Source organism: Felis catus, chromosome B4 (assembly GCF_018350175.1).
Source record: "Felis catus isolate Fca126 chromosome B4, F.catus_Fca126_mat1.0, whole genome shotgun sequence".
Taxonomy (NCBI): Eukaryota; Metazoa; Chordata; class Mammalia; order Carnivora; family Felidae; genus Felis; species Felis catus.
This window is the reverse complement of record NC_058374.1, coordinates 119,936,795-119,964,520: the sequence shown is the minus strand read 5'-3', so window position 1 is coordinate 119,964,520 and position 27,726 is coordinate 119,936,795. Positions and strand designations below refer to the sequence as shown.

General features: G+C 35.4%; 1 protein-coding gene across 18 annotated transcripts in view; it reads left to right on the top strand.

Annotated features, from left to right (window-relative positions):
• ANKS1B (ankyrin repeat and sterile alpha motif domain containing 1B) overlaps positions 1-27,726 on the top strand; it is a 1,072,204-nt gene that overhangs the window by 605,670 nt on the left and 438,808 nt on the right. For all 18 annotated transcript variants that reach the window (XM_011284166.4, XM_019835377.3, XM_045062214.1 and 15 more), the window contains 2 exons: positions 16,438-17,027; positions 18,967-19,039. In XM_011284166.4, the coding sequence (XP_011282468.2) occupies positions 16,438-17,027; positions 18,967-19,039 (663 nt within the window). The remainder of the gene's footprint in view (positions 1-16,437; positions 17,028-18,966; positions 19,040-27,726) is intronic.

Below are 27,726 nucleotides of genomic sequence, written 5' to 3'. Positions count from 1 at the left end.
GACATGTGCTGAAGCCATAGGAAATTCTGGGGTAAACCATAAGCACGAAACCTTGTAATGGAATGGAAAGAGGCAGGTTTTGGACTAGCCAGATTTATATCCTACACTGTCTCCTCTGTTTACTAGCTATTCCTTATCAGTTTAAAGGTAATGATAATACCTACTTCAGAGACTTATGTGAGGATTGACCTAATGAAATAGAATAACCTTGAACATAGAAGAGAAATAATAAATGTTGGTTCCCCTTTCCTAGTATGGAATCTTAGCCTTTTTAATTTTTGAAATAAGTGTGGAATTTGTATTTATTTAAATTAATTTCATATATCTTTGGAAACTTTAATTGATTTTGACTTAGGGAATTAAGAGAATATGAGCTCTATATAGTTGCCTCTGTGGCTTATTATTATTTGTTTGACTCATACTTCTGTCTTAGTATATATGTAACCTGAAAAGACATTCTTAATATTTGGATGTAAATGAACATACTAGCCAGAGCACATGAGTGCTATAACTAAGAAAACAGGCAGATAAATAAACTATGACAAGGTTTATATAATTACATTATAAATGAACAAAAACAGGGGGCACCTGGGTGGCTCAGTCAGTTAAGCATCTGACTCTTAATTTCAGTTCAGGTCATGATCTCAGAGTTATAAAATTGAGCCCTGCATTGGGCTCCTTGCTGATGGGGGAGCCTGCTTAAGATTCTCTCTCTCCCTCTCTCTGCCCCTCCCCCACACTCTCTCTTAAAATAAATAAATAAAATATACTTTAAATAAATAAGCAAAAAAATAGATAACATGTTTCACAAATATTTCTGATAAGACCCAGTACCCCTTTAAAAGATTGTTGAGCCATATTGACCATATATATAACCAAAGTTTAGCTCCTAGTTCTCTTTAAGTGATCTAGGATTTAAATACAAAACACACTCTGTGATTATTTTGCATGATTATCTTTTTAAATGAATATCATGGAGTAATTGTCATGGACTAATTGGAATGCTTTAAACATTACCAAAACTCCATGAATTTCTTTTGTGTTCTTTATAAATATACATTTTAGGGGGATCTTATTTTAAAAAGGATTTGTTTTATTTGAGTTCATAATTACAGTAAGCTTGTTCTTCATTTATATAATACTCAGGATAATTTATTGACTTATATATTGTATCACACATTACAAAGTATTAACATGCATGGCAAGGCAATTTATTATTAACTCTACCTATTTAGTAAACTCACAATAAACTAGATCTAGATTTTTTGAATTGAAATATTCATGAACGTACATTTTTATGATAAAAATATTTTGCTACAAAGTATTACGGCAGACTAAGTGCTCTGAGACATCTGTCTGAGAGAACAAATATATTCTGAATAGGACACATTCTTTGAGACATTGCCTGCTCTAACAAGCTTTGCTCTCTAAAATATGTGTTAGAAGACAAGAGAGTCAATGTTGCTCTGAGTGCAGATGTCAATAACACCATTGCTGTTTGTATACTGTACCCTGTTCAGTGGTGAAGTGGGAAGGCTGAGTCAAGACTATTTAGGGAAATGGAAGGCAAATATAAATTTCCCTCTGGGGGAATCTCTGATCAGATTGACAAGCTTCCATAGATTAAGAACAAGTAATGAGGTAACAATTAATGATTCCCAATCACCTTAGAAAGTAAATCACTATAAGTGGGTATGATCAAAAATAGCAAATAAATATCTAATCCCCAGTGACTATAGGTATTGTTACTGAAAATCGGAAGTAAAACAATGATAAATTAAACAAAACAACTATAATATATTTAAAGAAGTAAATTCCCAGGGTGCCTGGGTGGCTCAGTCAGTTAATCATCTGACTTCAGCTCAGGTCATGATCTCGCAGTTTTTGAGTTTGAGCCCCACGTCAGGCTCTGTGCTGACAGCTCAGAGCCTGGAGCCTGCTTCAGATTCTGTGCCTCCCTTTCTTTCTGCCCCTCCCCTGCTTGTGCTCTGTCTCTCTCTCTCTCTCAAAAATAAAAATAAAACATTAAAAAAAAAAGAAAAGAAAGAAATGCCCAATCATGAAGATGAATAAAAACAAGGACTATCAGTAAATAGCATGCAAATTTGAAAAATAAATGGCATTTCTAAATATGAAAAATATAACACTTGAAATTATTTTTAAAATTCTGCATGAATAGAATTATATATTACCAGATTAGGCAGAGGTGAAAAGAGAATTGATGAATTGGAAAATAAATCTGAAGAAATTCTCCACAGTGTAGCACAAAGGGCCAAAGAAGCAAAAAATATGGAAAACATGAAGAGATGAAGGATGGAATAAGAGAGTTAACATGCACTTAATCAGAGACTTGAGGGGCGCCTGGGTGGCGCAGTCGGTTAAGCGTCCGACTTCAGCCAGGTCACGATCTCGCGGTCCGTGAGTTCAAGCCCCGCGTCGGGCTCTGGGCTGATGGCTCGGAGCCTGGAGCCTCTTTCCGATTCTGTGTCTCCCTCTCTCTCTGCCCCTCCCCCGTTCATGCTCTGTCTCTCTCTGTCCCAAAAATAAATAAACGTTGAAAAAAAAAATTAAAAAAAAAAAATCAGAGACTTGAGATGAAATAATAAAGAGTATATAGGAAAGGAAATTTGTTGATGGATAATGGCTGAATTTTTTCCCACAACTAATAAAACATTAAATCATAGGTCCAGGAAACACACTGTATTCCAAACAGGATAAAAAAAGAGAAATCCTGGGGCGCCTGGGTGGCTCAGTCGGTTGAGCATCCAACTTCAGCTCAGGTCATGATCTCACAGTTCATGAGTTCGAGCCCCACATCAAGCTCTGTGCTAACAAACAGCTCAGAGCCTGGAGCCTGCTTCAGATTCTGTATCTCTCTCTCTCTCTCTCTCTCTCTCTCTCTCTCTCTCTCTCTCTCTCCCCCCCCCTCCCCTGCTCATGCTCTGCCTCTCTCTGTCTCTCAAAAATAAATAAATGTTAAAAATTTTAAAAAAAGAGAGAAATCCACAGTAATACACTTATTGTGAAGTTGAAATATACAGAGAAGGTTCTCAAAGCAGGTGGAGAAATGATGGATCACCTGCAGCAAAAACACAGATATAATGATTGCCAATTTGTCAAGGAAATGATAGAAGCCAAAAAGAGCACAATAATATCTTCAAGGTATGAGAGAAAACCCTCGATCTCAAATGGTGAACTTTAAAAACCTTTTCTTAATAAATGAAAGTGTAATATAAAGTCATATAGTTGAAAAACAAAAGGGTTTACCAGGACATTTTTTCCAAAAGAATAATCTCAAGGATTACTTCAAGAGGGAAAATGATCTTAGGCCATTCTGAGGAAGTAATAATGAATAAATAAAATGGTAAGCATATATGCAAATTAAAATAAAAATAATCTGAATAAAATAATAACATCTGATTAGGAAAAATTATTAAACAAAATGAAAACACTGACAACAGCATTTGTTACAGAACAAGTAAGTGAATTCAAGTGATCTAAAATCTTAAAACTATTCAGGAAGTGAGTGGATAAGGTACTGTTCAACTTTAGACTTTTAAATTCAAAATATGGGGGGGGAGGGGGGCCCTGGGTGGCTCAGTCGGTTAAGCATCCGACTTTGGCTAAGGTCATGATCTCTCGGTATGTGAGTTTGAGCCCCAGGTCAGGATCTGTGCTGACCGCTCAGAGCCTGGAACTTGCTTTGGATTCTGTGTCCTCCCCCCTCTCTCTGCCCCTCCCCCACTCATGCTCTATCTCGCTCTGTCTCTCAAAAATCAATAAATGTTAAAAAAAATTAAAAACTAAAATGTAGGGTAAAATTTTAAGTGTACCAAAAGGATAAAAATAAATTATATAAATCGAAGACATGGAAAAAAATAGTAATGAGAAAAAAAGAACAAAAAAGGGAATAGAGGTGAAAAAAATATGAAAGATAAAAAGATATCAAAATGTATAGCAGAACAAAGTCTAAATATGTAATCACTGAAATCAACATAAATTTGCTAATTTCACTAGTTAAAAGGAAGAGATTGTTTAGTAGTAGGAAAACAAAATCCAGCTTTATGCTCTTTAAAATAGGTACATCTATAGCTAAGGGCACATCTACACACCCAAAAAAGGTAAAGATGAAAGGAGTTATACCTGAGAAGCATTAGCCCAAAGAAAGTTGGGTAGCTATATCAATATCAAGCCAAGTAGACTTTAACACTGAAGGCATTTCCAAGATATAGTTACTATGAAATATTATAACATTCAATTCACCAAGAAAATATAAAAATTCTAAACATGTATGCACTGAAAAATTATCCGTATGATATACATCATATAATATCAAAAGTCCACTAAAACCAGGAGATTTCAACATACCTCAATTAATGGAATATTTTAACCGCTCAATTAATCAATTTAATGTAGTAAAAGACATACAGCTTGGTACCCAACAATTAGAGAGTACATGTGATTCTCATGAAACATTGATAAAAATTGATTTTGACTTGGCTGTAAGAAAGTTTCAATACATGTCAAAGACTCAGGTACATATATACATTTTCTGACAAGACCTCAATTAAGTTAAAGACTCCCATATATATCCTCATAAATTTGTGTATTTAAATACACACCTCTAAATCACTCATGAAAAATGAGTTGAGACACCATAATTCTAACTTAAAAATGTTTATATTTAAACAAAAATATAAATACTAGATATCAAACATGGTGAAAGCAGCATAAGTGGAACTAAGAAATTTTGAATTCTTATATTAGAAAAGAAGAAATACAGGGCACTTGGGTGGCTCAGTCAGTTAAGTGCCCAATTCTTGGGTTTGGGTCAGGACATGATCTCAGTGTTCATGTCATCAAGCCCTGTATCAGGCTCCGTGCGGCTCCATGGGGATGCTAATAGTACAGAGCCTACTTGGGATTCTCTCTCTCTCCCTCTCTCTGCCCCTCTCTCACTCGCTCTCTCAAAATAAATAAATAAACTTAAAAGAAAAGAAGAAATGCTGAAGACTAATTAGCTAAGTGCAAATTTTAAAAATTTTATAATAAATGATAGGAAAAAAACAGAAAAGTAGGAAAAGGAAATGGCAAAGAACAGAAATTAATGAAGTAGAACAGAAACGAATATACAAAATCAGGAGCAGAATATTTTATATACTTAAAAGTGAATGTAATTACCACTAAGAACACTATAGAAGAAAGGAAGACTGTACCAACAAACTATATTAGCAATGAGAAGGAATATAACTACAGTTACATAAAAAGATAATAAGTAAAAAATATGAACGACTTTGTGCCAACAGGTATTTAAATTGAGAGAGATGAATAAATTCTAGATAATTATAACCTACCAAAACTTCAAAAAGATATAGAAACCCCAAATAGTCGTATGGCTATTAGAGAAATTGAATGAATAATGAAAAATCTTTCCACAAAGAATATGTTGAGTCAAGATTATTTTAAAAGTAACAAATAGGGGCGCCTGGGTGGCTCAGTTGGTTAAGCGTCCGACTTCGGCTCAGGTCACGATCTCGTGGTCCGTGAGTTCGAGCCCCGCGTCGGGCTCTATGCTGACAGCTCAAAGCCTGGAGCCTGTTTCAGATTCTGTGTCTCCCTCTCTCTGACCCTCCCCCGTTCATGCTCTGTCTCTCTCTGTCTCAAAAATAAATAAACGTTAAAAAAATTTTTTTAAATAAAAAAAAAAGTAACAAATATAACTGTTAAGAAACAGACCATTCTAATCTTATACAAACCTGTCTAGACAATTGAAGAAATGGGAATTTTCCCCATCTAGTTCTATAACACTAATAAGCTTCATAGCAAAACTAGACAGCATAAGAAATAAAAAATTAAAGGCCTTATTCCATTCATGAACATAGATACAAAAATCATAAACCAAATACTAGCAAACCAAATCTAGTGGGACAGCAAAAAAAAATTCATTATGACCAATTCATCCCATTAACATCCAGCATGTTTAACATAAGAAGGTGTGTTATTCACACTAATGGATTAAAGGAGAAAAACTACATAATGAACTCAATAGGTGAAGAAAACCATTTGATATAAACCCAATATTCAATCATAACTGAAATTCTCAGCAAAGTTGAAATACAAAAGAACATACTTAATAAATGATATCTATCCAAAAATTAGAAAAAGCATCATTTTAAAAGGGAATCAGAGGTATTCTGTGGTAGATCTGATTACTGCTCTCAACTCTTCACTCCCTTTTCTGCTATGTTACACTGTACAGCAGGACAGTAGGTGGCCTTTACATCCTCATTCCATTTACATTAGTTTTAGACACGTGACTTTATTCCATCAGTAGATGAGAGAATAAGTGATAATGTGCCAGTTCCCACAGTGAGACCTGAAGAGCCATCACCCATTTCCACTGTGGAAAGATATATCATGTAGCCTCTGAACACTCATGAGGTAATGAGAGGGAAAAAGGCAAATAGATGCCCTTAGTATTAGTCTGAAAACTGTTTTGACCTCATAGGACCCTTGTGAAAAGATCTCGGGGACCCCAAGCATCCCTGGACAACACATAGAGAAACATTGTTGTGGGATAGCATTTCCTACAAGCAATTGTACATTCTTGCACAATCTCAATGGAACCGAGTCAGAAAATTAACATTAATACATTACTAACATCTATTCCTCAGACTTGATTCAAGTTTTCTACTCTCTCCAATAATAACCTTCACGATAAAAAGAAACTAGCTCAGGATCCCATGTTGCATTTATAGCTGTAATGTCTCTAGTTTCCCTCCATCTGAACAGTTCCTCTGACTTTCCTTGGCATTCATTACCTTGATACTTTTGAAGAATACAAAGCAGTTATTTTGTAGAATATCTCACAAACTAGCCTCATCTGATATTTCCGCATGAGTAGATTAAGGTTATGCATCTTCGGCAGAAAAATCCAGAAGTGATTCTTTGTTTTTCTCATTGTATCCTATCAGGTGGGGCAAGATTTTTATTTGCTCTATTACCAGTGATGTTCACCTTGATCATTTGATTAAGGTAGTGCCCCCCGAATTCTTCACCATAGAGTTAGTCTTTATGCTTTGTAATTAATAGGTATCTTGTGGAGAAGTGATTTGAAATTATTTAAATTTCCCATTCCTAATAAAACTTTTGAATCATTCATGTATTTTTATATATTGTTATGGGCTCATGTGTTTCTATTTTTATTATAATAGATTATAATTTATTAACTGTCATTATGTATTTTGTTCCCAAAACTGTCCTCAGTTTAACCAGTTGGCCCATTTGAGCTGGCTTCTGTATCCTCCTAACATGCCTCATCACTCTGAGGACTTCTTTGCTTTCTGGCACAGGGTGTTCCAGGCTCATCTTGCACCTTCCGTGCACTGGCACCGATATCAGTCATTTCTCAATGGATCCTTGTTTATTTGAGTGGAATATATATTTAGAAGCAAAAATCTAGGCTTTATTTACTGCTACTGGGATTTCAATTTCCCAGGCCCTCTTAATAGACAGAGGTAGCTAACATAAGGTAATATATATGTGTTAATACATATATGCACAAATACATATTTACATGTCTTCTGTCTTGAAAATATTGATATCTCCAATTCCAACCCAATATCACAAGGTTCACTCTAGTTTTCTTCCTCTTCATATTTAAAATTCTCTCTTAAACAGTGAGAAATCTGGCTCCCATTATCCTTAATGTAGTTGCTTATTTGATTAACCCTTCTGTATGTAACCAATCTCCCAGATCTACCTCCTCCCCACTCAGGTATCTTTTTTACCTTGACTGATATATATTTTTTTAAGTTTATTTATTTATTTTGAGAGCATGAGTGGTGGAGCAGCAGAGAGAGAGAGAGGGAGAGAGAGAATACCAAGCAGGTTCTGTGCTGTCAACATGGAGCCTGATGTGGGGCTCGAACCCACGAAGCCTTGAGATCATGACCTGAGGTGAAACCAAGAGTTGGAAGCTTAACTGACTGAGCCACCCAGGTGCCCCTCACCTTGACTGAGACTTGAGTCTCCATGCCAGTTTATCTCTCTTTGTAAACATCCTGCCTGCACTCCTGGGACAGCACCTTATGGCAGGCCATTGCCACACATGAACATCCTCCTTTACCTGATTGGGCTTTGACATCCCGTGCTAGGCCACCTCATGGAGGAACACTTTTCTCTTCTGGACATGGACACATTCCTTGCACCGTCTGGGTTTTGATCTCCTTGCTAGGCTACCTCTCTGCAGGGATATCCTCCTTGTTTTGCTCAGTTTCTGACTCTTTCAGCTAGTCCATTCCCCTTCCATAGATTACCTCCTTACCTTCACCTGAGCCCTGACACTCCATACCAGGCTACTCCCTGTGTGCACACTCACCAAACACTGTGTGGGCCCCAAGATGCCATGCTGTGTTTACCCCCAAACATAGTCACCACCATTACTCTGCTTGGGCGCTGATTTTCAACTCTGAGTCACAGCAAACCTCCACTCTCCACTGAAGGCATGGATGCCTTCTCACTCTTTCTCATCTAATGACTTTAGGACTGAATTGCCCCTGGAGTGAATGGGAAAGGAGAAAGGAAATGAGCAGCCTTTTCATATCTGAGCTCCTCTGTTTATTGTATAGGTTGTTCCTTCAGAATTTGTATCATTTTCTTAATTTCTTTTAAATACTTTTTAATTTTAGTTTACTGTTTTCAAATTCTCTGGGGCTACATTTGTTATTTGTTTTCATTAGCTCTTAAACATTCATTTTCATTTCTTTTTCTTACATGTCTTTAAATGAGGTTTTATTAAAATCCTTTTTTTGTTTGTTTGTTTCCTCATGTTTAATGAGAGGAGATGTCCTGGATTATTCAAGCACAAAAGGTTCTTGTATGAGAGTAGGCGTGAGCTATACCATATGAAAGTAGCTTTACCCACTTCACTGTTCAAGGACTTTCTCCTTTGTGGTTACTGTGAAGTATTAAGAAACAGGGGTGCTTCTCTTGATTCAGAAGACCTGCTGCCATTACCTCAGTGTTCTCCAGAGCTCCATGCACTTTGCTTTCCAAAGTAGTACTCTCCCAGTTGAATATTATATTTTGCTACTATTATGTCCAAGGCCTCCCTCCTCTAGACCTCTGCCTCCCATACCACTCCTACCTCCCCTTCTATAAAGTGTTTTTCCCCCTAAGGTCTCTGGTATTTGCACCCTGTTCAATTTGGATTCTGCTCCTGAAAGTTTTTCTCCAGACAGAGTCTCTAGACCTACTAAGAGCACGTCTTTATTGAATATTTCTGAGACTCTCAAGGGTATAAACTACTTCTTGTTGTCTTTTTGCAGGATATTTTCAAGTTCTGCTGGTTGTCCTCAGATTCTATCGCTTACCACCCTTCTCAGTGCTGGGCCCTCTCTTTTTGGTAATCAGAGTCTAATGGCAATTTCATGGCTTGCAAGGTCCATCCAATTTCATTTTCTTTTCACCACTACAGCTTCACAGCTTCACAGATCAAGTTCTGGATCTTGCTACTATCACCTGATTTGGCTTTGCCATCCATTTTCCAGGGTCACAGGGATTCCTTGATACCTGCTTTATTAAAGATATCACCCATAGTTGATTTTTTGTTTGTTTATCGCTGTCCTGTGCTCATTTTATCCTTCCATTATCATATGTTTTTATTTAAATACCAGTTAGTTAACATACAGTATATTAGTGTCAGGTGTACATTATAGTGATTCAACCCTTCCATACAACACCTAGTACTCATCACAAGTGTACTCATTAATCCCCATCACCTATTTAACCCATCCCCCACCCACTTCCCTTCTGGTAACCATCAGTTTGTTCTCTATAGTTAAGAGTCTGCTTCTGGCTTGCCTCTTTCTCTTTTTTCCACCTTTGCTCATTTGTTTTGTTTCTTAAATTCCACATGAGTGAAATCATATGGTATCTGTCTTTCTCTGACTTACTCTTCTTAGCATAATGCTGTCTAGCTCCATCCATGTCATTGCAAATGGAAAGAGTTTATTCTTTTTTATGACTAACATTTCATTATATCTATATAGATATATATCTATATATAGATTATAGGTATAGATACACACACACACACACACACACACACACACACACACATACACCACATCTTTTTTTATCCATTCATCAGTCAATGGACACTTGGGCTGTTTCCATAATTTGCCTATTATAAATAATCTTCTATAAACATAGGAGTACATGTATGCCTTTGAATTAGTATTTTTGTATTATTTGGGTAAATACCTAGTAGTGCAATTTCTGGATCATAGAATAGTTCTATTTTTCACTTTTTGAGGAAGCTTCATACTATCTTCCACAGTGCCTGTACCCGTTTGCATTTCTATCAACAGTGTGAGAAGTTTCCTTTTTCTCCACATCCTTGCCAAGACCTGTTTTTTCTTGTGTTGTTGATTTTAGCCATTCTGACAGGTGTGAAGTGATATCTCATTGAAGTTTTGATTTGCATTTCCTGATGATCAGTGATCTTGAGGATGTTTTCATGAGTCTGTTGGCCATCTATATGTCTTCTTTGGAAAAATGTCTATTCATATCTTTGGCCCATTTTTAAAATTCCTTTTTTTTTTTGGTGTTTAATTTTATAAGTTCTTTATATATTCTGGATAATAACCCTTTATCAAGTATGTCATTTGCAAATATTTTCTCCCATTCCATAGGTTGCCTTTCAGTTTTGTTGATTGTTTCTTTTGCTGTGCAGAAGCTTTCTGTTTTGATGTAGTCCTCATTGTTTATTTTTGCTTTTATTTCCTTTGCTTCAGGAGACACATCTAGAAAGAAGTTACTATGGCCATTGTCAAAGGGGTTACTGCCTGTGTTCTCTAGGATTTTTATGGTTTCAGGTCTCACATTTACATCTTTGATCCATTTTGAGTTTATTTTTGTGCTTTGTGTAAGAAAATGGTCCAGTTTCATTCTTTTGCATGTTGCTGTCCAGTTTCCCCAACACCATTTGTTGAAGAGACTGTCTTTTGTCCATTGGATAATCTTTCTTGCTTTGTTAAAAATTAATTGACCATGTGGTTGTGGGTTCATTTCTGGATTTTCTATTCTGTTCTCTTGATTTATGTGCCTGTTTTTGTGCCAGTACCATACTGTTTTTGTCACTACAGCTTGGTAATATAACTTGAAGTCTGGAATTGTGATACCTCCACCTTTGCTTTTCTTGTTCATGAATGACATATGAGACCAGATGGACTTAATAGATATATTTAGAACATTCCACCCTAAAACAGCAGAATACACATTCCTTTCAAATGAACAGGGAACAGTTTTCAGAATAGATTACATATATGATCACAAAACAGGCCTCAATAAATACAAAAAGATTTAAATCATACCATGCACCTTTTGTGACCACAATGCTATGAAACTAGAAGTGCACCACAAGAAAAATATTGGAAAGACCACAAATACATGGAGATTAAACAATATCCTACTAAACAATCAATGGGTCAACCAGGAAATCAAAGAAGAAATAAAAACAAATACATGGAAACAAATGAAAATTAAAACACAATGGCCCAAATCCTGTGGGATGCAGCAAAAACAGTTTTGAGAGGGGAGTATATAGCAATACAGGCCTACCTCAAGAAACAAGTAAAATCTCAAATAAACAACCTACCCTTATATCTAAAGGAGAACAACAAATGAAGCCTAAAGCCAGCAGAAGGAAGGAAATAATAAATATTACAACAGAAATAACTGGTATGGAAACTAAACAAATAATAGATCGATGAAACCAGGAGCTGGTTCTTGGAAAAAATTAAATTGATAAACCTCCAGTCAAATTTATCAAAAAGAAAAGAGAAAGGACCCAAATAAATAAGTCACAAATGAGAGAGGAAAAATAACAACCAACATCACAGATTTTCTATTAATATCAGCGCTCAAATCCCTGGAAATGGAGAAATTTTTTATATTCTAAAGAGGAATAAAATGACCCAATAGACAAAAGTTATGATTTATAATATAAGAAAAAAATCACTCATTTTCCATTATTTGTTTTTATCTTAACATGAAATTTGGGATTTTATTGCTATTCAGGTATTTATATGGGTGATAAAGATCAGGGGCAAAAATGGGTAAAAAGAAATTGAACTACTTACTATTTGATACTTTTTCTGACATTTCTTTGAAATGCTAATGATGCTTTGAGTAACTATCAGATTGAAATTCACACATATTTAGTTCTGTACCTTGGCATGAAATATACACTTATCAACAGGGAAGTGTGAAATTAAATAGGACAAGTTATGAAAACAGTTTAATCTATATACTCTGCCTCAATTACATCTAAATAAATAGTAAGAAAATGCAAAAATCCTCTCCAAAGTATATTTTAAAAATACACAAGCATAAACAAAGAAGTAAATCCCATATATTTGCCATGTCAAAATAACAATCTTTACTGAGTGTTTAATATAATCACTACTACTACATTTATTTGTAAAAACGAAATCCTTTAGATTAAAAATTGTTGAAATAACATAAGCATACATTTAATGTGTTCTATGCCATTGGCATACTTCTACTATTTTAATAAGTCTTCACAACACTTATAGGTGTACACAATTACTATCTTTGCAGATATGAAAATATAAACACTGCATTGTCAGAATGTATTTTGAACAGTGTATTAATTCTTCTTTGAAAACTGGGTTACAGGCTGAATCATTTATCTATCATTGAATATCAAACCACTCCAAAACTTAATGGCTTAAACTAACAGCCATTTATTTAGCTCATGATTCTAGTGGGTATTTTCTTCTGGTCTGGGTCAGCCTCAGCTAATCTTGGCTGGGTCAATAGGCATACTGGCCTAAGATTGGTTAGTCATGGATGACCTCACTCAAATGTCTGGAAGTAGGCTTACTGTTGTCTAAGATGACAGAAATGGCTGGTGTATTAACCATGCCTTTTTATTTTGGGAGTGTTTTGTTTTGTTTTGTTTTTGTTTTTGATTCTTTGACATCTTGGGACCTTTCTGACCCTGGAGGAACTGCCCTTCCCAAGTTTAGCTAAATCTTAGAGATAGTCAACATGGCCTTCATATGCAAACCAAACAATCCACAGCCATATCCCCACCCCCTACTATCTTTATTAGGCTCTCATGCTCTGGGGCACTTTTCACACCAGGACCAGACGACTAGGGACAGTTCCTATGCTCTAGAAGCTGCTGAAATGATTCAAACTAGCCACTCCTAAACCTGTTTACCCTGTTTCTCCACTCCTTCATATAAAAATCACAACAAAGGCTCTTGCTCACCTTTTCCCCAGCTCATTCTGCCTCCTAACCAACCCTGGTGTTTCCCCTGTCCTCCTCCTCTTGGGATCTATAACAATTTATCTTTTCAATGGCAATTGTCTCCTGATCTGTTAGCCTTATCAAACTTGGAAAATAATAAAACCTACAATTTCAAATAGCTGAGTAATGTATTTCATCATCCATCAGACAAGTCTGGGCTTATTCACATGGCAGCAAGTTTGCAAGAGCAGCAAGAGAACAAGCCCTAATGCACAAGTGCTTTTCAAGTCTCTGCTTATATTATATGTACAATTGCTCCATTGGCCAAAGCAAGGTATGTGTCCCTACCCAGAGTCAGGTGGGAGGAAAGGATACAGTGTAGGGTGTGGCTTTGGGAGCCATTGCAGATTTGGGCCATGCCATCAGTCTACCAAATACGCATTTCAGGGGGTTTTATGTCAACTTCTCATTCTCTTTGATTTGAGTAATCCTTAGAGTTTGGCCACTGAAATAAGCAAGTTGCCTTTTGACAACTCTTAGCAAAGATGTTACCAACTATCATGATGCTAAGAACTATTATTCAAAATACAAAGCTTATATGCTAATAACTAAATTTTCTTTTACTTAGGAAAGTCACTGCTTATCACTAGAGGACTTGGACAGTATAAAGCATTTTGGGGTTGTGATTATCATCATTTTGGTGAAACCAGAGAGGGGATGATAACCTAATAATAATATTCACAGAAAACTTTAAATAATATTATGCCCCTAAAACTCTTATTTATCATGAATATGGTCAAAAACCTCTTGACTGAGATTGAAAGAACCTTTTTTCCCACAATAGGCTGATTATTTTCAATTTTCTTTTCATAATCACACCCTTTAGCCTTCTTCAGCAAGTTTCAAATTAAATTCTAAACTTCCTTATTTCTGAATTCCTCCTTCCTTTCACATTGTTTACCCATTACTGTCATCCAAACCAACCTGTTATGTTGTAAAGGACTATGGATCCAAGTAGCGTAGGAAGAAAAAGAAAATACATTGGAACAGAATGCCAAGTTTTATTTCCTCTTGGTATTATCTTGCTTCATGGTGGTGAAAAAAAACCTTTTTTAGTCCACTTATCCAAATTCCAGGAACAGTCATAAACAGAAGAAAATAAGTCCCCTCCCACAAAGGGTTTACTTGCTTGTCTTTGAAATGTAGATTGTTCTTTTATCTGAATGGTAATTTATTTTCCAGGCCATTGGATATGGGAATCTGCTAGATCTTAGTTTGAATCTCAGCTTAACTGTTTACTAGCTAGAAACTTCAGGAACTTAAGTTGCCTAAGTGTTCATTTTTACTTCCAAAAAATGGATATAATAGGCCATAAACTCTAGCCTTTAGAGAGAGTTCAGAGGTGCCTTAACTCACTCTCCATTCACTGTTCTACCTCAGGAAGGGTCTCAGTCATGAGGGAAGGACAGGAGTTATCAAGGGTATAGTGTTGTTACACTGGAAAGGGATGCAGTTTTTGTGGGAAGACAGAGTGAGTATTATAGCATTGGGTGGGCACAGAGTATTCCTCCTTTAGACTGTTATCTCTTGGACCTCTCTTCCTAGCACTCCTCTCTTCCATCTCAAGATATTGTTGTGATAGGTTGGAGCAGGGGGACATGGTCTGCTTGGAAAAGCCCAGCAGGAAAGAGGGTTAGGTCCAGGGATATTCAAGGCCAGGAGCAAACCTGCTTCATCAGATCGTAGGGATAGAACAGTATAGGGACTTGGGGCCAAGCTACCATAAAGTTGATTTGTATGAGGCATCCTCTGGGCAAATATCTATTGAGACTTAATTATGGTTGCCAATTTGTTTAAATATATGAATGCAATATTCTGGTTATATCTCTATCAGATACTCATGATTATTATTAATCATTTCACAGAATTGTTATACAAATCAAATGAGATCTTGTAAATATAATCCCTAAGTCAGTGCCTAGTAAATAGCACATACCTGTTAAATGTTACTTATTAATTTATGAAAACTTTGGTGTTTGGGGTTTATAATACTAACCAACTTCTTTAAAGTGTAAGTCAGCAAGTCAGCTTTGGATTTGTTGTTATTATCTACCATATTGGCTATTTTTGACTCTTTCACAAGATTGGGTTATAGGCTTATCAGGTAATTTAACTTTTGATTGTGGTACATATTTAGCTATATGAATTAAAATGACCAATCAAAAAGGTATATTGACTTCCTTTGCTAAGTTATTTGGCCAGGGTTTTACACACTATATCTTTAAAAGACAAATTAGGTCATAAAAAAGCATGGTATATTTTAAGTCTCAGAGAACATTTATGTTTTATCTTTAAAAACTTACAAAGCAATAAATTCTTCTTTTTTCTTTTCTGCATTACATTTTCAAAGATCTGAAGAAATTAAAAAATAACTGATGCTATTTCAGAGAAGAAAGAAAAAGATGGCTTTGTGTTAATAACTCAACATCAGTTTATTTTAAAAGCATCTGGCTTTTTAGTGATATTATGGATTACGTTGTTTGCTTATGTTAAGCCTGAACAAATCCTTTTTGTCTAAATTATAATTTATAGAATTATTCTTAATATTATACTTAAAGTGATACTATTAAAGTGATACTATTTAAATAACTTCTAATTATGTTTCTTTTCAAGATTTTGTTTCTGAATTTATTTTCTGGGAGAAGGGCAAAGGGATATCATTATGTATGATCTTGATTTACCTGTCTGATGTCCTCCTACTGCACAATGATTCATTTATTGTGAGGGTTTAGACACGGGAATTTTTTCAAATTAAGAAAACCCAGTTTTAGTATTCAATATAAAATATATGCTCTGGGGACAAGGAAGAACAGTATGCAATTACTCAATTAATACTCAATTCATATCTTTGAAATACATCCAAAGGTATGTCAGGAATATCTGGTTCACACACACACACACACACACACACACACACGAATTCACTTTATACATGGTACTATGGGGTCGTGGGTGTTTCATAGGGTGAGGATATCATTGTGTAGCAGCAAATTAAATGTCTGGATATTGCACAAATTTAAAAGGCACTGCTATTGTATCAGGGTTTTTGGAGTCTTTATAAACAGCCATCCTGATGCCCTTCTCTTTTGCAGATGACCCTTCTCAACAGGAGGATAGCGATCCTCCAAAAGAATATGATCCTGGGCAATTTGCAGGCCTTCTGCATGGATCCTCTCCAGCCTGTGAGTCCCCTGAAAATCCATTTCATCTCTATGGGAAAAGAGATGAACGTGAAGAAGGACAAGATGAAGTCAGTTCAGCAAACAGTCCTTTGCCTTTCAAGAAGTCTCCAATAGCAAATAACTCAGAACCTTTGGTAAAGAAAATTAAACCCAAAGTGGTCAGTAGAACAATTTTTCACAAAAAAAGCAACCAACTTGAAAACCATACTATTGTTGGCGCCAGAACAACTAGAAGTGGATCCCGGAATGGAGACCAGTGGATTGTGAACACGGGAGGATTTGTGGAAAGAGCCTGTACCCTGGGGAGAATAAGATCATTGCCAAAAGCCCTGATTGACATGCATTTATCAAAAAATGTCTCTAAATCGGATTCTGATCTCATTGCATACCCTTCAAATGAGAAAACACCAAGAGTTAACTGGAGTGAATCTTCACCTGCTGAACATACTTCTAAAGGGAATTCTGAAAGAACACCATCCTTCACTTCTGAATGGGAAGAAGTAAGACTTGTTCTTGTTGTTCTTTATATAAGGCTTTGGGGTCAAAGGAGGTTTGGGGGAAGGTTTTAAGTTTTAAGTCTTTCAGAGGCAAAAAAAAAAAAAAAAGAAAAAAAAAAAGCAGATGCATACAGTTCCAAGTAGAAGGGCAAGGTTCTAGGGGTTATACATGATAATTTTGCAGCTATTGTAAAAACAAACACAATTCCACACGTGTGGAGAAATCTATTGTTTCCATAGAAATTGATATCAAGCAGAAGTAATAACTAGCTATGAGGTACAAGAGAATGTTCACAGTATGTCCTACCAAGCACTGCAGCTGACAAATTGAGAAGTCTTTGTATTTCTGATGTTCTGTATCATTTTGCTACTTACTGAATTCTTTGTTAGCTTGTCTCCCTTCTTTAAAGTATCTTATATTTTCAGAAGAGCTCCTTATAATCTTAACCTTAATGGTAAACGGAATAGTTCTGGCTCTTCCCCAAGTTCCATACAACAAACCCAAATTACTTAATATTTCCCTTTTACAGCTACCAGAGAGATTAAGGAAAAAGATGTTGAGATCGAGTATCACTAATTTAAACTCTACTTAGGGGAGCCTGGGTGGCTCAGTCGGTTAAGCATCTGACTTCGGCTCAGGTCATGATCTCACAGTTGGTGATTTCGAGCCCCACATCAGGCTCTGTGCTGACAGCTTAGAGCCTGGAGCCTGCTTCAGATTCTGTGTCTCCCTCTCTCTGACCCTCCCCCGTTCATGCTTTGTCTCTCTCTGTCTCAAAAATAAATACAAACACTTAAAAAAAAAAAAACTTCAAACTGTACTTAAAGACAAAGTCTTCCATTTTATAGAATTACTCAGAAAGTAAGTGCCCTTGAAAGGTTATGAAATATCATCCTTTGTCCCTAAGGAGGACTACATCATAAAATAATGAAGTTCCTTGCCTTTTCTTGAATTTCTTTAGAGAATGGACCACATTCCCACTTAGCCTTTCACTCTAATGTTTCACATTTTTTTCTCTCAAAAGACTGCGCCAGTTGGATTGGGTTTTGAAGCACAATAGGTCACTCTAGTATTCCGAAACCTGAAACCTAGAGATGTCTGATATTGACATTCTGAATTGAGCTATTTGGGAAAACCACTTAATTTCTCTGCATCTGTTTCAGGGTGACAAAATAGGGCACTTAAGTAATGCTTATTGCCCTTTCTGAAACCTGCTGTCTTACACACGTTGCTAGGATGATGAGTGGGATTAAACCATAAATGACTAAAACTTAGTCATATCTGCCTATAAATACTGTTCCTACTTGACTGATAGTTTATTCAAGTCTCCCCATTTCTTATATTTATTAATTCCGTGAATAACATCTGATATCATTTCTGCAATGCAGCAGAATTAATTAACATTGAACTTATCTCTTAGAATTAAGGTGTTTCTACAATTGGATTCTTGTGATTGCATGCCATGCCACAAATTAAGCTTGTGGCTGGTCAAGCCATTTGGTTCCAATGGCCATACCCACAGATGAAACCCACCCTTTCACCGGTCAAAAGACATGCATGCTCTCAGATGGAAGAGGAAGAATGCCTGGCAGAATGAACATCTTCACATGAACTTATCCCTTAGCCCCATCACTTTCTGAGTTTAAAGAATACACAGTTCCTAACTTACGGACCCACGAAGGTCCAAAGTTCATTTTAGGAAATATAAAGAAAAGGCAGTCTGATTTTGAAAGTTTAAGGAAGGGAAGCATAATTTATATTTTTAAAAGCAATTCAAAAATTGTCTGCTTCCTTTTAAACCTTTCTCAGCCAGACTCTTAATTGTGGTATTGCAAAGGTAATAATATCAAGAATGTATGCTTCTGGAGTTTGGAAATTGTTTTAAAATGTGATGCTAAAAGTGAATTGATAATTTATTTATATGGCTTTTGTTTCTCACAGATTGACAAAATAATGAATTCCATAGATGTTGGAATTAACAGTGAACTTAAGGAAATGAATGGTGAGACCACAAGTAAGGAAACCTTTATCTTCTACATTGTAATTAATAAATGTGCTCAAGAATTAGCTAGAAAATGTAAGAATCTTTAGATAATTCCATGTTTTATTATAATGATAGTATCTACAGATTATTTCCTTACACTCACATCAAACAGCCATGACCTCTAAATATGAGTTGTAAGTGTGATGATTTAGCAACTTGAGAGATTTTTTTCCCCAGGTGCTACGGCAGTTAACATTAATGGAGTTTCAACTTTGTGTAGAGCTAAGTATGCAGCACTTCAAAGTGTTATAGAGTATGATGACTTAATACACTACGATTTCCCATTCAGTGAAATGTCCCATTCATTCTGGCCAAAGTGATTAACAACTTACCCCCAAGTTACAAGCTCCAGTATGGCAAGAGCTAGGTGTTACTTATCTTCATGTATCCCAGAATACCTAGCAGAATGTTTCACAGTTTTGCAATCGCTGTTTAACATATTGCCCTTGTGAAGTATTATTTTCTTCTTTATAACTAAAGCTCAGAGTGGAATTCCATTTGAAACTTTCTTTGAAGACTTTTTCCTTCATACTGATGGATGATGTCAAATACGAGACAGCTAAACCTAAAAATAACAGTCAAATTCATGCTCAAGAATCTACTATTCTGGATAGAGTCAAAGAACTGGCTTCATTTCTATCCAGCCATTAAGTAGTGGTATAACTGTAGATTATTATACAGGTCTACAAAATTTGGAGTTAAAACAAGTGATTGCTAAGTTCTAGAAGAACTCATGTTTAAGTTAGTAATGATAGTTGATGGTTTTGTAGAGATAATAGGATTAAGATCTGTAAGAGAGAAGTCCAGATATAGCATAGAATAAACAGCTATGGGATTTTGTAGCCCTTTGGTCACCAGGGCCTTTTAAACAGTATCCCTAGTGACTCTTAAGCACAAGAAAGTTGGAAAATGGCTCTCTTATGATGCACTGGGCCTGGGTGGATAAATAGCAACATTGAAATTTGGGGTTGCAGCCACTGAAGGGAATATTCAGGCCTAGATGAACACCTTACTCATTTCTTCTATGCTGGGACAGGTAAGAAATTATTCCAATATGGCTGGACCCCATGTTAATTAAGTGATAATTGTTTTAAAAGTTTGGACAATTTTTTTTCTGAAATGCATATTTGTTTTAGATTTTTAAAACTGAAAAATTATGAAAAACATAAAATTATGTGCATATGTCTAATGACACAAATATGACATTAGCTCTGGGATAGCATGTATAGCCAGGTCTCTCACACAGAAAGGCTGATAAACATTGAGGATTTTTCTAGTATCCAAAGAACTAGCCTAGGAATATATGTTGCCACATAGTTCTTTCAGACATGCTTACAAAATAATTTGAAGAAAGTATAGGAATACAGATTTTTAATTGATATGAAGTTAAGAATTTATTTTTTTTTTACCAATAGGAAATTCCCTGATACTGAGAATGTTCAGGCAGAGACATAGTGCTTCTGTATTGGAAGATTTAGGTGACATTGAACATTAATGCTCTAAAATTCTTCAAACAGATAGTATTAGAATTATAAAAAAATAAACATGATTATAATGAAAGATTAATGCTATAATAAGGGTAAGTGTTAATTAAAAATGCCACTCAGGCAAAGCTGCCTTTTAAGGGTACTTTAGTAGTAAACAAATCCACAGATTATTACCCCTAACTCTCCTCTTTCTACTGTTCATACCACCATCCTACACCCTGCCTTTATTTATTATTTTTCTACAGTGATAATGAAAATGAAAGTAGAGACTTAGTCCTCAAAGATTCATTACTATTAACAAAGACTGGTTCTGTATGTGCCTTAATTTTTGCCTTTTAATTACATATTAATTATACACTAAGTGATTGCACCATGTGGCATTCCAGTTGTCCTTTAGGTCATTTGTGAATTACAACTTTACTGGGCTGCAGGCTTTTCCCTCTTGAGGCTAGATAGAACTAGAGAGGTGACAACCCCATGAAAATACATTCTATGACTATGTACTGGGTTACCAAGTGTAGTCAGGGAATCACATGGTGAAACAAAAAAATCAAACAAATGTGAATTCAATTTTTTTTAAGATTTTTTTAAATTTTATTTTTGAGAGAGAGAGAGACAGAGAGAGCATGAACAGGGAAGGGGCAGAGAGAGAAGGGTACAGAATCCGAAACAGGCTCCAGGCTCTGAACCGTCAGCACAGAGCCCAACACAGGGCTCAAACTCATGGACTGTGAGATCATGACCTGAGCGAAGTCAGTGGCTCAACTGATTGAGCCCACCCAGGAGCTCCTGATAGACATGAATTCAAATCTCAGTTCTGCTGTTTACCAAGTGTTTGATCTTAGGCAACTCATTCAGTTTCCCCATTAACAGAAATTAAGATATTAATATAGGAAAATTGTAGAGATGTGTCTAATGGCATATAGGTAGAGTCTGACACATGTAGATATGTACTATATTTCAGCTCCCCACCTTGCCCTACCATGAGAGAGATGTGGTGTTTGACACTGTGGACATATCAAGATAAACACACATTACCCTTCCTTTAAGAACTTCATGATGTCAGCTAGTTTCATAGTCTTTGTGGTTAATTTCCTGTCCTCCCTGGAATAGTGGTGTGTCAGTTGTTTTACATGTAGTAAGAAGCCCAACAGTCAATTGGTACCAGAGAAGAGTAATTACTAAAAGAGATTATAAAACTCCATGGCACCCTGGAAAAGAAAAGAGAAAAATCTAGACTTGATTTAATTACTTTTATGAAATCTGGATGTTCTCTATTTTCTTGACAATGGGGAAGAGATTTGCAATGAAATTAACAGGAGGTATATTTAGAATAAGTGAGAGGAAATACTACTTTACTTAGTGTGTGTTGTCAGTGTCTAGATTTTGCTTTGGAAGGCAACTGAACCAAGCCTGGCTTTAACAGAGCTGCACAACTTTATGAGTTTTGTGACATTTGTGGCTAAAAACCTCAGAAGATGATTGGGAGAATAAAATCAGAAGCAGTGATGTATCAAAGATGAGCATTACATTTTCCATGCTCTTTCCTATTTTGTTTCAATGTTCTTGTTTGCCCCTCCCACCACCTGCACATTTGTAATTTCAGGTATTTTGTAAACAAAATATTTATTGGACCAGTAAGAGATTTGGAACACTTTCATCTTCACGCCTAAAAATAGGAACCAGATCAAAGTTTGAGCAGGCTCTGTGAATCATCAACTAGTTCCACTCATAGAAAACCATTTCCTCTTTTTTTTTTATTTCCTCAGAAATTTTATAGTAGTTTGAAACCTATCTGACAACTCCAGCTATCCAGGACTAAGATAGAAATAACAGTAAATAAAGTTTACTCAATCTATGTTTTGTCACTCTTTTAGGTTCTCATTCATAATAATATTAGTAGACAATTTTCATGAACATAACTTCTGATTTCCCACTTGAAATCAGATTCAAATGCCAAAGAAATTGGCATTGGCAGTAGGATTCAATTATATTGAATACCTCATATTGTATAGAACATCCATCATGTTCTTTGGTGATGCTGGATACATGATGTGATGATAGTACATTCTACATCATCACATACGCATATAGGATTTTCTCAGAGAGCCAGTTTTGAAGTTAGGTGGACTCAGTTTCAGATCCCAGAGTTGCAATTCACTTGCTCTGTGACCTATTTGTTCTCAGGTTCCTCCCTTGTAAATTCAGATTTTTAACAACCACCTCATAAGACCTCTGCAAGATTAAATTATGTACTTGTACTACTATAGCCTAGAACATAGCAGGTGGTCAACAAATGTAATTCTCTTGCCTTCTTATCCAAGTATGCATGACTTATCTTTCTAACTAGATGTATACTACACGGGAAGATACTTAGGAACCCTTGCTTGTCTTTTTGATCAGTGAAGATTTTAGTTCAAATGTAATTACTCATATTCTAAGCTGCTTTCATGAGTCTTTCTTAAAGTTTTATTTCTTAACCATTGTCCTTGTATCACAAGGAAGCACTTTCAATTTAGGAAATTTACCATTTTCATTGTAACTACCTCAAAATTGTCACACTTGCTAAGAATCATGTTGATGATCTTCTTCACGAGATTAAGGAAAAATATAAGTAAAGTTTGAGACAATAATGGACTCCATAGGATTTGCTGATCATTACACATGTACAGCAAATATTCAAAGTAATTGCGCAGATTTTACAGTACAGGAGTGACAAATTATCTTATCAACACCCTCCTATTTCTAAATTGTCTTTAATGATCTCCTGCCACACTAAGCAGACTACAGGTATACTTACTGCATTGGAATCATCTCAAGTACATGAATATAGAAAGTAGCAGTTAGCAAAGAGGTATTTTTTTTTCTTATACTTAAGGTTAAATTGTATTCAAAGAGAAAAATTCTAGAGTCTTAGCTTTTAAAAACCTACTTTCGCCAAGATATGAATTCCATTAAGATTTTAATTATAAATGAAAGCTATTAAAATGAATTTGTAAAAGATTTTAGCATCAAATACACTGTCTATATTGGATAGATGAATCATAATTCTGAAGCTATTTTCTGGAGAGTTCATAGCTCTGAAAACCGTCACTAACATTAATCTGCAACTTCACTTTCTAAGCTTTTGCTCCTCTTCATCCAAGAGTCTGAGGGCCAAGTTACAGTTCAGAGTCCCTCATAGCTATAGAGACCCTCCATGGAGAGTTTCTAGGAATTTAGGAACTCACTGAGGCAGAATAAGTGTTCTCTCTACTCCTGATCTAAGCTCCACCGTAGCTGTAGTCTGCAAGAACAGAGAGTGCTCACATGGCCCTTTCCCCAAAGAGGGTCTTTTCTGGGTGGTTAGGGCACAGGTCTCTACAGCCCCAGAAGCTGCTCTTCCATGATGTTTTGGTTGTTCTCAGGCCCTTGATATTTGCTCACATAACTCTAGATAAGCATCAGGTGCAGCTGATAGCTGTTCTTCTGCTGTGGTTGTTGATGGGAATATAATTTCTTAAACTCTAGGAGAACACTTTTTTAAAAAAGTATTTACAATTTTCCAGAGTTCTCCTATTAGAGAAATGACAAAGAGGAAAGAAGAATCCCTTCTTAGTGTGTATCAGATACTGTGCACTTTTCTCCTGTGAACATTTTTCATTCAATTCTCAAGATAACTAGGTGAGGTATTATTATACCCATTTGACAGATGAAGAAAAGCTCAGAAAAAGTAACTAATATGTCCAAGTCAACTGCTTCAAAAAGTATGTTTGCTTCTTCCTGAAATCCATAATCCTTTCAATGAAGTATGCTACCTACACAGAACAATGGAAGCCAGTCCTTTGCTTCTTTCTCTTTAGCTAAAATTATGCTCATATGCACTAAAGGGAGCCCTAAATTATGCTCATATGCACTAAAGGGAGCACTGAAGCGAGGGTATTTAAGTGTAGAATTAACCACTTCCTCTTAGCAAAGCCTAACTATTGGTATATGGAAAGCTTCAGCTCCACCCCCAAAGCCCTCCCAATGTACACGTGATGTGGTCATATTTAAATGAACCACAGCTCCAAATATCTCCTATGTCCCAAAGTGAATGTATAAATGCTGATAATGACCTGGGCTTTACTTATTTTCAGAGGAAGATTTTTCCTTGCCTCCAGCAATATTCCTTTTCCCATGAACTGTTAAATTGCACATTAAAAACCTCTCTGTGAGAAGCTCTGCAATGGGCAAAATTTATTTTTGATTTTTATTTCTTTTTGCAGCACTATTTTTAATAGAACCAACTGGGGAAGGTGGGTAGTAGAATACGTTAGCATAGAAGCACCCTATTTTGTCCAAATTAAGAGAACTTATTTTTATTATGTTTTATATAACACTTCACTAGCTTTTTTCCAGATAGATTAAATCTATGAAATCCCTTAATAATAGAATAGCTATGTAAAAATGTGAATTACAGTAATCATTAGGCTAGCATGAGTTAATCTTTATCAAGAGACAGTATTTAATCAATGAAACAATTGTATTCTTAGCAAAGTAGACACTAAAATTTACTTAACACTATTCATTCTGAATAGTCATTAAAAACTAAAATAACCTACATAATATAGATTTTGATCGATAGAATATGGCTGAGATTTTCTGGTTTTCAAAATTCAAATAATATTCAACTGTGAAATTAGGTTTCTCTGAATTATGAAATAGTTGAGTATTATTCTGTGGCCTAATATTTACCTGTGATATATCAGTAGTTAGAACTGGTACAATTGTTTTCAATTCGACAAAATATTTAACCTTCTAGAAGAGACCTAGATAAGTGAGCAAGTACAATCTTTCAGTTTTACTGAAATATTTGCCATAGCCTCTTTCGTATATGATCAACCAACATTTGCTCCCACACTTCCCATAATGATGAGCTCACCACTTCCAGAGAAAATATATCCTATCCCTGGGAAGCTCAAATTGTTAAAAACTTTATTTTTTGAGTAAGAAATATGTCACCTACGTAGACATAAGTTTGAATATGCACCCTAACAATCACTAGTATTGTGACTTTTGGAAATCATCTCATCAGCCTAAACATCCTTTCTTCATACAGAAAATAACTGTAACAAATAATATCTACCTTCCCTCAGCATCATTGGAAAAATCTAATTAATTACTAAATGAGGATGTAGTTAGCAAAATTTCTAGTACATAGTATACAGTAATAGATGACATCTCCCCTCTTTGATTTCTCTTCTCTCTTCTATCTATATTCTCTTAACTTTTTTCCTAAGAAACAAAGGGTGGATAATGGCCCATTATTTCTAATACATATAAGTATCTTTAAGATATGGATGATATTTTTGATAGGCTATACTTCTTTCACATTCACCATAAAGCTAGAAAACAGCTGCAAAAAGTCTTCACTGTAAGACACTTTAAAAATACTAGTTAAGGGGTGACTGGGTGGCTTAGTCAGTTAAGCATTGGACTCTTAATTTTGGGTTAGGTTATGATCTCATGGTTCATGAGTTTGAGCCCCACATTGAGCTCCATGCTGACAGTACAGAGCCTGTTTGGGATTCATTCTCTCTCTCTCTCTTCTCTTCTCTTCTCTTCTCTTCTCTTCTCTTCTCTTCTCTTCTCTTCTCTTCCCCTGCTTGTGTGCTCTGTCAAAATAAATAAACTTTAAATAAATATTTAAATAAACTAGTTGAACAATTTCTATATAAATATCAGTGCATTTTGCAAAGTCTACCATTAATAACCTCATACTGGTAAAAGAGTAGGAGGCATAGGGAAGGAAAAATTCTTATTCTATCCTTCAAGGTCTTCCAACTGGACTAAGAATTAAATTTACATGAGACAGATTAACAGGAGGAGAAAAATATCAAAGTTTTATTATGTGCATATGGAGGCCCCAAAATGAAACGGAGATCTAAGGCAGACAGTTTTTATACTTATTAGACAGAGACAATAAATTTGTGAGGAATTGACAAAAGATAAAGAAAACAGATGTTTGAGAGCTTTAATTAGTAAGGGATTCTAAGCAGCATTTCGGCTGAGGGGTTTGATTAGTAAAAAAGTAACAAGGTTTGTTTCTACAGTTTTTCTTGGCTTTAAAGTTCCTATCTCTGATGACGAAGATATGTTTTTATTTCTTCATATAGGGAGGGGTACTTTCCATGTGGGAGATTTATTTCTTGCTCTCAGGGGTACAGGGGATGGTCTGAGTGTTTTTGTACTGGCTGTTTCCCAAGTAGTTTCAATTCAAAATAATCAGTATGCCATTGTGGCACATTTTAGGTAGCCTGCCCTTAGCCTTTACAGAGGTAAAAATAATTAAGAGTAATCTGAAATATAGCTAATAGATATTCATAAATTATGGATCATCATTATTGTTTTTAAATACAAATTTGTCTTGCTAAAATAGAATGAATTAAGTGATAAACATGGGTCACTTACCCATGAAAAAAACTTTGTATTTTATACTAGTTGTTTCTATGATACACTGTTATGATAATATAAGGCTTCTCATTTACTTGTGTTTTTGATACTCAAGTATAATCTTCTAGAGAATTAGGAAATGAAATGTTTTATAAGTTTAAGAACAATGGTACCCAACAATATCACTTACAGAAATGTATCCTAAGGAAGCAATAGGACAAGAGCAAAATAAGTGCATATAAAGATGTTCATTTCAACACAGTTTATGATGCTTCAAAAAATAGAATCAAACCAAATGATCATTTATAGAAAATTTATAAAATGAGTTACTGTAATTCCCTATGATGAAATTTTAAATATCTAGTTAAAAATGACATTGTATCTGTATCTATTACCATGGAAATACGGTCATAACTTATTACTAAGTGAAAAGAATAGATAACAAAGTAAATTATAATCCCATCTTTGAATACACATTCATGAAAAAGATCTGGAGGCTGTATGCAAAAAGGTTAACTAGGGATATCTCTGGGTAAACTTAATCAGTGATTATGATCTTCTCTCCTAAATTTTCTGAAATTTTTACAGTGAATATACATTACTTTTATTTTTGTAAAATAAAAAGTTATATGTCAATTTAGCAAATATATACAATCCTAAGCAAATTATCAATGTAATAATTAAAGATTTGCCAAGTGAATACTATTAATGAATACATGATTAAGTCTTTTTTATCAGTTTTGAGTTAAAATAATC